Here is a 14,833-nt window from a genome sequence, read left to right as displayed (position 1 = left end):
TGAAACTTTTGTCACTAACTTCTTGCACCCTCCACCCAGCTCTTAGATCCTCCCTTTGTTCCCTTTCCCTTTTCACTTGCTCAAAACCCATTTCTTTTCTAAATTTTTCCAGTTCTTATGAAAGGAGACAAATAAACTGCTAATTTTGTATCTCTTGCCATAGATGCTGCCAAACATAGAGTATTTCAAACATTTTCAATTTTTATTTCAGCTCCTATTTCCCATGTTCTTCATAATGGATATAAACAAAGTGGTTATGGTTTCTCTGCAAATTACAAGTACAGGAAATCTTTCCCTTTCAGGTTTCTCCTAAATAGGTTTTCTGCTGTCTTCACTAATCACGAGTACCTGACATGTATGTAACTAATAATTCAAATAAAGCTATTTTTAACATTTTTAATGAATTATCCTTTTAAACATTTTTCTGTTGTTCTCTGGCTCCCTGCAGAAAGCAAATCCACATCATCCCACTGTATCGTATGGCTCATTTGACAGTGTTATAATCCGATTAGGGACCATAACTTTTTGTTGAAAGTCGACAAAGTTTGAATCCCAGGTTACCTTCTAGAAGAATAAAGTCACAAGATTTTATTGTTTCAAACAAATAAAACAAACTTCACTATACAAAGTCAGAAAAGTAAAATGATCTACAATATTCAACTTATACTCTAGCATTCAGAATTAACACGAGGTAAGTTTGAATTAACAGGCAGTTTGCAATTGAACACACCACACTGCACAATAAAGGTAGATGCAAGCAAGACAGATCCCACAAATTTCTCTGCAACCTATCCACATGTCAAAGACTACTGTGAGTCACAAAAGCTTGTCAGAACTCCGTCTCTCTCACGAGAGATTTCAACACTTCACTTTTCAAGATCTAGCCTTTGAATTTCCTCAAAAACTGCTCTGACTTGTGTCAATGTCTTATCAATTACTTAAAGGTTTGTTAATGTTTTTATATTGTTCAGTGAGTGGAAATCACGGACTGACCTCCCTGTAGGACTCGTTGAATACGAGCTCCCTAGGGATTGGTAATTAACTAACCAGGTGGAACTTGTATCCCGAGCCCTGTATAAAGCAGACCCCTGAGTGGGTCCATTATTCCACTGTCCTGGTTGGGACCTGTTACGTTCACTACACGCTTGTGGTTTTTGCTTTAGTTTATTTTGTGCAATAAAGCACTGTTCCTTTACAGCCGACTCCTGGAGTTATGATAGCTGGGGCACTGGATTGGGTGGGAGGAGACCAGTGAGTCTGAACAAATCAATAAACCCTCTAAATAAAGAAAAAACTCTTATGTCTTGGTTTATGCTTCATCAACCAGCTTGAATCCTGTAAACAACTCAGACTGCCTCAACAACTGCTCACCTCTCGACAGTTCAATCCCTCTTCTGGAAACTATGTTCCATGGGATTCACAAATCTGAATTCCAATTAGTGATACATTTCCAACTCTTTCACAGACTTCCAGCTTCACTAAGCTGGTACTACCCCTATGTTTCTCTAACCTCCAGTTTCCTGACTGCATACAAATGACTCCCATGGCTTCCAGTTATAAAAGGCTCCCAGTGCTTTCATGAGCCTGAACTGCCTTCAACTTCGAATCAGTGAACCTCTGCTGCCTTCTTAGCTCCCCAGGATTTCTCCTAAGCCCTAACTGTCTGGAGCTGTTAACAGTTTTCACACGAGGGCTAAACTATGACTAACACCCTCACCCAGCAAGCACACAGATAAATTAAAACCAGAAAACATTCTTAAGCCCACCTACCTTCATGATGACATAGCCTTTCAGGATTCACTGAATGCTTTTAAACTAATTTTGCTCTAACTCCAAAAACAAAACATCTCAATGGACTGCACATCTAAACAAGCAGTATGTACATCACGTTTCCCGTTCCTAACTAAGTAAGCCCATCTGCTGTTTTATGGCTCCATTTCTATTCTGACTCTATTGAACAAACGTGGACAACCTTCTGAATTACTATTTTCTCTTGGTGCTCTGGCAATCTCTACACTCCAGCATTTTAGTTACCTTTCCTGCTCAACAATCTTCCCACAGCTAAACATTACCTCTAAAATATTAGCATGAACAAAGAACTATATATTCATCACGACAGCACCATTTTTCAGTTTCTATGCAATCATAACAAAATGATAAGAACACTTATTGACAGAGATGCTAGATTTGCAGTCTTCACTAACTCACACATTCACATAGCAAAGTTACTGACCTGCTCAAAGTGAGAAGATATTCGAAAAGGAAACTTGGCATTTTTCTGAGAAACTTGCAATTCCAACACCACTACTGCACCAACTCCATTTTCATTCTAATAGAAAATGTAAGACATTGTTCGTAAATAAATGGCTTGGTTGGGAAAATAGATCAATATCCTGTGACAAAGCTAAACATTAAATATTGGTTCAACCTGCATCTTGAGCTTCAGAGTGGGCTGAACGGTACACAAACCTGGATGAACTCATTTTGATGGGAGTCTTTTAATGTTAATATTCATTGTATGTAGCACGTCTAGTCAAAACATTCATCCTTGCCCTTTGTTAATGATAGAAACATAGAAAATAGAAGCAGGAGTAGGCCATTTGGCCCTTTGAGCCTGCTCCGCCATTCATTCTGACCATGGCTGATCATCAAATTCAATTTCCTGATATCCCTTGATTCCTTTAGCCCAAGAGCTATCGAAACATGATAGATAATGCATAGATAACAGAGTTGAAAGAAATGCTGGCCATTTTATATAAAACCAAGCAAAGATTAAATAAGCGTATCTGTTATTTAAAATATAGATGTGAACATGGTGTTTTAGTGTTTGGAAGAACCTCCAGGTTCTACCTTCCAACAGTTATTTAGCAGCTTGTTGATTTTAGCCAGACTGGTGAAAAATTGCAGTTTCTATATTCTTATTCTTGGGATTTGATTTTGTTTGCAAGTGGACAAAAGGCCAATAGTAGGAACATTTCTGGCTGCATAATGTGCTTATGGAGTGAGATCCAGGAAATTAAGTGCTAATAAAATTTACCAGCTTCTGTTGATTGTGTGCAAAGTCTGAGTGGAGGTGGGTGGATTGTATGCTGCGAAACACACCCTTTAAAATATTTCTTCTGCTGAGTAGCATCACTAGCATAATGCTAGTTAAGTCAATATCTAAGAGTCTGTTCTAAATGCCATTTCACTAAATAATCTCTGATATTAATAAAACAGCACTACAATTATTTCAACGAACTAGTTGCAAGTGTGCACTCCATGTGAATGTGATTTCATTAGCACTAATTAAGAGTTACTACCAGATTGAATCTTTAACACTTCTAAAGCAGTTAATGGGCTATTAAACTATTGAATGTAAAAATATTTCAATAACACAGCTAAGGAAGGTTGATGAATGTTTGAAAACCAAGGGCAATTAGGGATAGGCAATAAATGCTGGCCTAGCCAGTGAAGCCCACATCCTTGAATGAACAAAAAAAAAGGAAATGACAATTTATTTGCAACTTTGATGGAACAACCTGAGCCCACATTTGGTTAGGGAGGGATATCATCAGCATAAGAACAAAGGTGCAACGTAAGGCAATATAACAGTCATGCTGATGTTGCAAGGCATCAGTACATAAATTGTGATGTTCGATCCTAGGGAATCATGGGGATCACGAGTTTCCTCGATCTTTTGTCCATCTGAAGGATGTGTCTTGAAAATTCATCATTCTATAGTTTTTCTACAGTTTATTATTTACCAACTGATACACTTTTGTGTCATGGAATCTCTGCAAAGATACTTCAAAAAAATTCTGACCTAACTTCCAAAAAACAATGTCAGCTACATAAATGGAAAACAATACTATAGTTGCTTTTTCATTGTGATTCGTGCAAACAGCCCATGCCCTAAACCACCATTGAAATGTAGGCTGTTTGCTATGGTAAATCTCTAGTTACTTTGTACGTTAACTGTATCCTGCTCCACAGCAGTGTAAAAACAGATATAATGTTTATATGGCAAATTTATTTTAAGTCAATCAAACCTAATAAACGCAATTTTTGTGTAAATTTAAAATAAATGTTACGCTCCTCGAGTCCCAGAGGGTGCAAATGATGGCACAAATCAGCAATAAGCTCAAATTATATAACATAGGAATAAATTTGAGTATTAACATATCTCTTTTTCTCCTTGTCAAATACCATCTACAACCAATGTAGTCCCTAGATTATGCCATTGCAGCTTTGATTAAGTTGCCTGGTGATGGCCATTTCTTATTTCTTTCCTTCTTTGGTGTAGTTCCCTTCTCTGCTCTGTGCACACTGCAAAGCTGTGCTTTAGCAGAATTACATGTTGTAACCTGTGTCTCTGGCCTGCATTGGTATTTCAGCATGTTGCACTACCAGGTAAGTGTGCGCAGTGAAAAACATACCAGAACTGTTTTGTTTTAACAGCTCATTTCAGACATTGTCAATCAACTGGAGATTGAGTGAATGGGCTAAAGGCATTACTTTATCATGCCAGCAGTAATCACACCAATGTTTTTCCAAATGATTCTAAAATCCAAAGCATATTATTTCAGTGTAGCCTTTGTGCTGTACAGACTGTAAAGTACATACTGCTTACATAAATTTGTCCATCATTCTCAGCCAATAAAAAAATCTGTAAAAAAAAACCGAGCATAGAAGAAATTGAAATGAACTAATGGGCAGCAAACCTTTTCCAATATGGAATATTTTGCCACCTCAAAATCTGTTGGAAAAGAGGGAATATTGCTGTCATGTGCAGAAATAAATCTGTGAAGAGAAACACAAACATTAGATTATCTAGGCAGTACAAACAATGAATATTTACTGATTAATTACTGTGCATTATTGAAATTAATACTAAATGTAGTACACCGGAATACTAGCACATGGGAGAACAGAGGGATTTAATCCAGAACCACAATTCCCCAAAAATGAATTACTGATTTCAGCTGTGAATATTTTTAGGAGGTTTCTTCCATTCTGCTTTTGGACATTACTTAGTGGCCAGTTGTGCTGTAGCACCAATAGAGACTGATGTACGGTTGAGAACACATCATCTGCTTATTCTTGGCAGACATAGCTCACCATGCAGACATAAAAAGGGCTTAAAAAGGAAGAATAAATAATTTACTTAAAATTATAGCTATCATAATTATATTCTCAACATTGAGACTATATATTATCAATAAAAATCTAACATACCTAAAGTTTTCTCCATTGTTCTGCATCTCCTCTTCAGGAATTTCAATGTTTCTTTCCATCTCTGTTGCTGTTAACATGAATAACACTTACATTTATCAATGCATTTTCAGAACATAAAGGAAGATTTTTCATTTACATAGTTGTTTCGCATTCTCAAAGTATCTCAAAGCCAATGAATTGCTTCTGAAGTGTTGATAGGTAGATTGATAATTGAAAAATCATCATGGCAGTAAGTGCTGAATTGTGATAACAATACAAATAAAACAAGTAATCACAAGTCATGACAATCATTAAAATAGAAACAGAAGCATAAAATAATAAAAACATTGCACAATTGTGATCATTTCAGCACAAGGTTAATTTCAGAATGTTGCAAGATGCAGGTTTCTTTAATCTATTGAACAGAAGTACAAGGTCTATTGCACACTGCATTTTGTATTAAAGTCCACAGATCGTAAGTTATCAGATTGACTTCTTTAAGTTCTCAATCAGTTGCATATAAGCCATCAGTTTTATAAAGTAGGGGATCGAGCTGTCTTGTAGTCACTATTGCACTGGCAAGTGCAGAAAACAATTTGCACAGAGTAAGGTTCCACAATTAACAATGGGCTAAGTGATCAGCTAATATGTTTTGGGAAGTTTTAAATAATTGATAAATGCTGAACAAGAAACTGTAATGCCTCCCCTGTTTTGCTTCAAACAGTGCCAAGGTATCTTTTTATGTAAAATGTTAATGTCTCAACATGAAGGCAGCACTTAGAACACTGCAGCTCTTGCGCTGAAATGCCAGCCTAGATTACATGCACAAATTCCTGGGATGCGGCATAATTTACAATTTTCGGACACCAAGACTGCTATCACTAGGCCAAAATGACAGAAAAATAGGAAATAATAACTTCAATGCAATAACTGATATACAAGAACTGAGATCAATTTTATACAGGCAGAATGAAAAGCAAACACAAACAGTAAAAAGATACATGGGCTGCACTGGTAATCTGAATTGTATTTTCTTGGTGCACGTTAACCACTGCATCTCATTAGCTGACAATGTTCCAAGAAAATGAGAATCCACATCAATGTGAACTGAAACTGGGACAACATTTGTATGAAGTACCAAGTTAGATGGGTAAAATCAAAATGCAACACATATTTTACATATTATTCAATTATGTTCTCTCAGGTTGACATAAAAGACCCACAATACGATTCTGATGAAAGGCTAAAGAATCATATTGTGGGACCTTGGCCAAATTTTACCTCTCAACCAACATCCCAAAAGCAGATTATCTGGTAATTACTACATTACAGTTTGTGGGAGCCTGCTGTGCAAACTAGCTGCCTGATTTCCTACAACTGTGACTACACTGGAAAAAAAGTACTTTGTTGGCTGGAAAGTACTTTGAGACATCCTGCAGGTCATGAAAGGCACTATATAAAAGTGCAAGTCATTTTTAATGGAAAATAATTCCATCTTCTCTAGTCTTCCCACATAATTTATATCCCTGGATATTCTAGGATTTTGACCAAGCAACAATGAAGGAATGGTGATATATATCCAAGTCAAGTTGCTGTGTGGCTTCGAGGTCTAACTAATGATTTATACACACCTAGAAGAACTGCCATATGTTTGTATTCTGTGCTCACACTTGCAAAACCAAGGATTAGCTCCTTTAAAAAAATCAATTGTATCAAGTTATCCCACCACATTCAATGATCATTTGGTTCCTGCACAAACTTTAAAATTGTTCCTTTTCATTTATATTGCCTGTACTAAATTTTTCTTCCAAAACACATCAATATACTTTTGTTTTTAATCTGCCATTTCATCAGGCTGCCTATATTCTCCTGAAGTCTGCATCAGTTATTACATTTCCAAGCTTTGCATTATCTGGAAAACTATGAAATTATGTCCCCTATTATGTAGTGAAAAGAATGCAGGCTCACATGCACATGTACACAACACGCGCACACAATTCTCTTTTGCATTTATACACTGGTTTGTATTTATTCTCTGACATGTACCACTCCCACTCCTTTGCAATAAGTTAATGTACTCACATTCTTTCTTAAAAAACTAATTTACAAGTTGTGTGCATCACTGGCTAGGCTGGTATTTATTGTGCATCCCTCAATGCCCCTAAAAGGTGGTGGTGAGCTGCCTTCTTGAACTTGCAGTCCCTGAGATGTAGGTACACGACTGTTAGGGAGGGAATTGCAGTATTTTGACCCTTCGGCAGTGAAGAAACAGTGATATATTTCCAAGTCAGGGATGGTGAGTGACTTGGAGTGGAACCTCCAGGTGATGGTGTTTCCAAGTATCTGCTGCCCATGTCCTTCTGGATGGTAGTGGTCATGGGTCTGGAAGGTTGGTGAGTTCCTGCAGTGTATCTTGCAGATGGCACACACTGCTGCCACTGTGTGTCGGTTGTGGAGGGATTCAATATTCGTGGAAGGGATAGCAATCAAGCGGGCTGCTTTTTCCTGGATGGTGTCAAGCTCCTTGACTGTTGTTGCTGAGCTGCACTCATCCTGGCAAGTGGAGAGTATTCCATCACACTCCTGATTTGAGTCTTGCAGATTGTGGACAGGCTTTGGGGAGTCAAAGGCTGGACTGAATCACCACAGGATTCCTAGCCTTTGGCCTGTTCTTGTAGCCACAGTATTTATATGGCTATTCCAGTTCAGTTTCTGGTCAAAGGTCATTCCTAGGATGTTGACAGTGGGGGATTCAGCGATGGTAATGCTATTGAACGTCGAGGGGCAATGGCTAGATTCTCTCTTGTTGGAGAGGATCATTGCCGATCACTTGTGTGGTGCGAACGTTACTTGTCACTTGTCAGCCCAAGTCTGGATACTGTCCAGATCTGGCTGCATTTGGACATAGACTGTTTCAGTATCTAAGAAGTCACAAATGGTGGTGAACATTGTGTAATCCTTAGTGAACATCCCTACTTCTGACCTTCTGGTGGAAGAAAGATCATTGATGAAGGAGCTGAAGATGTTATGGCCTCGCACACTACCTTGAGGAATTCCTGCAGTGATGTCCTGGAGCCGAGATGACTGACCTCCAACAACCACAATCATTTTCCTTTGTGCCAGGTATGATTTGAACCAACAGAGGGTTTCCCCTGATTCCCATTGATTTCAGTTTTGCTCGGACTTCTTGATGCCATACTCGGTCAAATGCTGCCTCAATATCAAAGGCAGTTGCTCTCATCTCACCGTTTGTCCATGTTTGAACTAAGGCTGCAATGAGGTCAGGAGTGGCCGGTGACATGGAGGAAAATGGTGGGAATATTAACTTTGACCTTAGCATCTGGGGTTGCTAAGCAATAGACGAAGTTGAGTCAGCAATAGAGGGAGGAAGCATCCGGATTTCACGGACCAATAAAATCCCATCATGTCAGAAGGTAAAATGCAATTGGCTAAAGTATGTGACTGATGTTATTAATGATTTAAGTGTATTGAAGATGATTGATTCAAAGTTAATAAAAGGTGGGAGAATTTGATAAGAAAATGTATAATTGATCTATCTTAAATTGTATATGTCAGAGTTTATTGTAGATGTCAGGCTGCTCTATGTCTAGAGGAGCCTAGGACTCTTCGACAATCTCTCCCTGTGATTCGCTGGTCAAATAAAAGATACATCTTTAAAAATTGGGACACTGACTTTTGTGAGTCTTTGTATTGACTGAAATTTCAACGATACCCGGCCACCTCACAAACCCTGCTAACAAAGCCCCAGGCACCTAAAATTTGGAGTCCAGCCTTGGTGAAATTCTCACCAGTCCTAGGCAATCGTTACAACTGAGTCCCACAAGTTACTTATTAATTAATTTTACCAGTTTTATATCTATATAAGTAATCATATAACAGAGTTACAAACCACATTTCACAGTGTACCTACCATCATCATCATTTGTACAAGGTGTTGGTTCACATGGTTTATAGCAGCCGACATCCAAAAGTTTACCTTCTTGAATGCAGCTAGGTATATAATCCAGATTTACAACAGGAATATGATATTTCTGAATGGCTTTCAGTCTGCAAGAACTTATCGTATTGAGGTCAGATGCGACAACGTGAGTACACTGTAAAATTAAACAAAAGGACTGATTTCTGAAGTGATTATATTTTAAAATAATCATGACCAGTCCAGTAAGCTATTGAGGTTTCAAGTGTATTATAGTTACAAGATAACTTGCCTTGCATTATATCATCTCTGGTTGCTTGATTTTACTGTGAATTATTTGACAATTTCACCAGGGGGTGGGTGAGGAGTGGATATGGAGGAAGTGTAGTGTCACAGTTATCATTTACAATGCATTGCACATATGATGGAATGCATTTTTATGTGTACTTAGGCATTGTGGAAGAAAATCAGATGTTTACATCTGAACAAGTGCTCATGTCCAGTTCTAAGAAAAGGTCATCGACCCGAAATGTTGGCTGGGATTCAGTGGCTTTCAGTGCCCCCTAGCCCCTTCCAAATGCCAGGTCTCTCAATCAGATAAGAGTTCCTGACTACCCTGGGTGCCACTGGCAAACCTGACAGGATTTGCAGAGCGCTCTTCAGAGGCCATGGGAAAGTCAGGAAATCCCCAAGTGAGCACTAAACTGCAATGGGCTCAAGGCTAATAGTGTCGGTTGACTCATTAAGGAGCCAAATTGACATCTTGCTTGTAGCACTGAGCATGGGACAATGTAACTGGTGCAGAAATAAATATTCCACTCCTAAATTATAACTGCTATTGTGATGCGGCTAAACATCATGCAACTGCAAACATTATTTAACACAGCTGTAATTAAGAAGTTCTGGTCAAATTCAATTTTGTTTTGGACTTTAGATTAACTAAATGAATCAAAATACAATTTTGTGTTAAATATCCTGAAAGTAATCAAAATAGGATTGTACCACAATAAGTGCATAACAAGAATTAATATTAGTGCAGGCAAATATATATGGTAATCTAAATCATACCTGTCGATTGACGATATAGGAAATTATTCCATCATTGCTCTTAATAGCAGTCTTCAACTTGTTTTTCTTTGTTATTGGCAATTCCTTCACATTCAGAACCACCACACAGTCAGTAAAAATAGCCATGGTACTCCTGCCCAAGTGAGACAACTTGCTTGAGTATACTTTGGAATTATTTTATACTGAACAATAACTAACAACAGTTAAGAAAAATATTGTGACTTACTCACAAACCAGTATTTGCTGTTAAGTTATCTGTTATTCTGAAACCAGTTAAATACTTTCAGTATGAGGTGGCATTACACAACTTTTTTCATGAAGACATGTTTGGATTTGCAGTTTGTTCACAGAAGAAATAGACAAGTTTAAGATGTGACTGGGTGATAAAGTTCTACCAGTAGAATGGAACTTTTTATTGCCTTCTTGACATTTATTTCAATTTAGTCCCCAATAAGTTTTAAACTATTAAATAAATTTACTCATCTAATTTGGGAGAGAGATCCTATGGAGGCAAAATTCTGTTCAGAATTCTGGGTATGATACTGAAAACCTGGCTAGATATCAAGGTTAGAGAAGATACTGCACAGGGACTTGGCTTCATTTCATAATAAAATTGCCATAATTTAAAGCACGTTAAACAAATTTTAAAACTGTTTTGCGATTTCAAGGAAGAGTGCAAAATTCAATATTCCCAATGTCTTAAGTCACTGCTAGCTTTTACTTACTTAAAGTGTGCTGGATTTACACAACAATGTATACAATAAGTAATCTTAAAATGGGTGTTGCCACCATTTGGGACAAAGAACGACATCCCACATTTAACATAATGTCACAGACAAGTAAGTGAAGTTGTTTTTCTAGCCTTTCCTAAGATATTTTCTTGTGTTCTTCATAAAACATCACTTCTATAATGCTTTGGTAACTGAGGACCAAAACTGGCAGGAGGGTGTAATTACAACACAAGTAGTTTCCATTCTAAATGTTTACACATATGTTTATAATGAAAAAATCAAAAATATGCATATAATGTATAACTTTAAGAGAGTCCTATCCCTCATTTCCTAACCCAACTGCACTTGATGATGCACTTGGCCTTGAGTTCATAGAATCATAGCATCCCTACAGTGCAGAAAGTAGTCATTCAGCCCATTGAGTCTAGGTAGACTCTCCAAAAGAGCAGCTGCCCCTCTGCCCCATTCCTGTAACCATGCATTTACCATTGCCAATGCACTCAACCTGTGCTTCTTTGAACACTAAAGGACAATTTAGCATGGCCAATCCACCTAACCTGCACATCTTTGGACTGTGGGAGGAAACCGAAGCACCTGGAGGAAACCCACGTAGACATGGGGAGAATGTGCAAACTCCAAAAAGACAGTCACCCAAAGATTGAATTGAACCCAGATCCCTGGTGCTGTGAGGCACCATTGTGCTGCCGTGCAACTCCATGAGGCATCGATAGGTAGATAGCCATACTATAAAATTTCCCTTCCACCTCTTGATTTACAAGTATTACTGGAATGTTTTTGGTATCCTCTAGAGTCAAGAGAGAAATAAAATATTTGTTCATTTCATTCACCATTTCCTTATTATCTACTATTAACTCCCCATTGTCACTGTCCAGCAGTCCAATACTCACTTTACTGACTCTTTTTCTTTTCAGGTACCTGTAGAAACTCTTGCCATCATTTTTACATTTTCAGCTAATTGCCTCTTGCGCTCTAATTTATTTCTCCTCAGTAACCTTTTAGTTATTCTCTGCCATTCTTTATATTCTGGCCAATCACCTGACCTGCCACTCATCTTTGCATAGTTATATACTTTTTCCTCAAGTTTGATTTTCTCCTTTACCACGGTTGGTGGGTCACCGCTTAGAATTTCTCTCTATAGTAGGCATACACTTATTCTGAAATATCCCTTTAAATGTCTACCACTGCTTCTCTATGGATCAATACACTAGTCAAATATCCTAGTTCACTTCAGCAAGTTCATCCTTCATGCCACATAGTTGCCCTTATTTAAGTTTAGAATACTCATTTCAGATGCACTCTTGTCCCTTTCAAACTGGATGGAAAATTCAGTTATTTTGTGATTGGTGCTACCTAGGGGTGCCTTCACTCCAAGGTCATTAATTAATCCTGTCATTTTGCACAATACCAAGTTTAATTTAACCTGCTCTCAGGTTGGTTCCAGAATGTGCTGCTGTAACTCTCTTGATGGAATGCCATGAACTCCTCATCCAAGCTGCTAGTGCCTATCTGATTTTGTGAGTTTATATGCAGATTAAAATCACCCATGATTATTGCCATTCCTTTATCACAAGCATCCAACATTTCTTCTTGCATACTTTGTCCTACATTGTGTATAACATTAGGGAGTCTGTAGACCACTCCTATTAGAGACTTCTTTACTACTATTCCTCATTTCCACCTGATTCTATATCCTGACCTTCGGAATTGAGGTCATCTCTCACTATTGCACTAATGCCATCCTTGATCAACAGCGCTATCCCTTCACTTTTACCTTGTTTACTATTCTTCTTGAATGTTATATACTTCTCAATATTTAAGACACAATCCTTGTTGTCCTGCAGCCATATTTCTGTAATGGCTCAGATTATATTTCTTTACTTCAAAGAGTGCCATCAATTAATTTATTTTGTTAAGAGTTCCATGCACATTCAGAAACAGAGCCTTGTCTTTGTTATCTTTGTAATATCTAGTCTTGACTATTGGATTATTCTAATGTTTTATCTCTGCCCCTTCCTGCTATTTTGTAACTCTCATTTCCCATGTTACTATTATGGTCTCCTTACTTGAATCTATCCCTTGATTAGCTGCATCTACCCAAGCTTGATCCTTCACCCTTGTTTAGTTTAAAAGCCTCTCTGCTTCCCTATTTATGGGAGTCGCAAGAACACTTGTCCCAGCATCGTTCAGGTGTTGACAATCCCAATGGTGCAGCCCCCACTTTTACTTGTGCCAGTGCCCCACAAATCAGAACCCATGTCCCCCACACTAGTTTTTGAATCACGTATTAATTTCCCTAATCTTAAAAAGGTTTAAAGTTGATTTATTTGTCTCAAGTAAAGCTTACATTGACACTTACATTACACTGTTAATGTAAGCCTTACTTGTGTCTAATAAATAAACTTTAATGAAGTTACTGTGAAATTCCTCTAGTCGCCACACTCCGGTGCCTGTTCAGGTCAATGCACCTAACCAGCACGGCTTTCAGACTAATCTTATTTGCCCTATGCCAATTTTCACATGGCTCAGGTGATAATCCAGAGATTATCTTTGAGGTTCTGCTTCTTAATTTGGTACCTAACCTCTCATATCAACTATGCAGAATCTCCTTCCTTGTCCTGCAGATGTCATTGGTACCTACATGGACCATGACGACTGGATCCTTCCCCTCCCACTGCAAGTTCCTTGCTAAACTTGAGCAGATGTGCTGAACTGGGGTCTTGCTCTTTGCTGCAGAGAACAGTGTTAATCCCCCTCACTATGTCATCCCCTGCTAGCTCTACATTCCTGTTTGCTCCCCCACCTGAATAGCTTCCTGTGCAATGGTACCATGGACAACCTGCTCATCCACCTTGCAGACTTTGCTTTCAACCACAAAGGTTATGAACACCTTAAATCTGTTTGACAATTCTGAGAGTGAGAGACTCCTCCACTACCGTCTGCTTGGTCCCTTTACTTACCTCACGCACAGTCACATTTTCCTGCTCCTCACTGTTGACCAAAACAGACAAGCCTTTTTTAAGAGGCATGACTGTCTTCTGGAACAAAAATTTCTCCCCTTTCCTTATATTGTGCTGTGTCTGTAGGTTGGGTTCCAGATCAATAGTCCTTATACAGAATGGCTCTAGTTGCTTACACTTTCTGCAGATGTGTTTGTCATTGATCGTCTTGGCACCCAAAAGCTCCCACATTCCACTGCTGCAACACAACATCTGTCTGGCCATTGTTACTTATGTTATTTAGTTGACTTCATTTATTACTTACTGAATTAACCTTTAATTCCTATGTATACCACACCTCTTTCCACTGTGCATCAAACTCCCACGTGAAGTGAATTTGCTACCCCTTCGGTCTCCGTCTTACTCAGTTGATGAAAGATAACTGCCACTTCAGGCAGTTCTCTACTTAACAAGCTAGCCTAAATTACTTGAAGGTTAGTACTATATCTGATTTTGATTCTTAAATTGATAGTTAATACTGAAAAGCACTTACCAGAGCTTACCATATACACCCAATTTGCTATTTAAATCGGTTTCTGTATCACTTTGGCATAGTCGCCTGTCTCCTAGCACACTCTTTACAAATTTACCATGAAGGGCTGTAAGCAACATAGATAAGAGCACAACATTAAAAAGAGATGTTGTTCGGTAAGAGATTGAAAACTATTTGCATCACTTTTGTCAATGTCGGCGAATGTGAGTTCATCCATTTGTAAAGAGTAGAACTGGGTAATTTCTAAACAGTAAAATGTGAGAAGCATTGGCGGCCCAGATACATTAAAATATCAAGTACAGATAGAGAAAACAATCAAAAAAGAGTTAATGAAATGCTAACTTCTATTGTTATTGGGGTGATCAGTAAGTTTGCGGACGACACAAAATTG

General features: G+C 38.2%; 1 protein-coding gene across 7 annotated transcripts in view; it reads right to left on the bottom strand.

Annotated features, from left to right (window-relative positions):
- The window catches only part of parp4 (poly (ADP-ribose) polymerase family, member 4), a 109,159-nt gene that overhangs the window by 86,734 nt on the left and 7,592 nt on the right, over positions 1-14,833 (bottom strand). For 6 of the 7 annotated variants that reach the window (XR_013498885.1, XM_078222080.1, XM_078222083.1 and 3 more), the window contains exons 2-7: positions 14,443-14,548; positions 10,202-10,334; positions 9,128-9,311; positions 5,218-5,284; positions 4,704-4,782; positions 2,234-2,329 (exon numbers count right to left, since the gene is read on the bottom strand). Coding sequence is in view for 6 of the 7 variants with exons in the window: in XM_078222080.1 (XP_078078206.1) it covers positions 2,234-2,329; positions 4,704-4,782; positions 5,218-5,284; positions 9,128-9,311; positions 10,202-10,327 (552 nt within the window). In the remaining variant the exon portion in view is untranslated. The remainder of the gene's footprint in view (positions 1-2,233; positions 2,330-4,703; positions 4,783-5,217; positions 5,285-9,127; positions 9,312-10,201; positions 10,335-14,442; positions 14,549-14,833) is intronic. The other variant, XM_078222081.1, reaches the window with a different exon arrangement.

Source organism: Mustelus asterias, chromosome 10 (genome assembly GCF_964213995.1).
Source record: "Mustelus asterias chromosome 10, sMusAst1.hap1.1, whole genome shotgun sequence".
Lineage (NCBI taxonomy): Eukaryota > Metazoa > Chordata > Chondrichthyes > Carcharhiniformes > Triakidae > Mustelus > Mustelus asterias.
The sequence above is the reverse complement of the archived record's forward strand: the minus strand, read 5'-3'. Positions and strand labels throughout refer to the sequence as shown.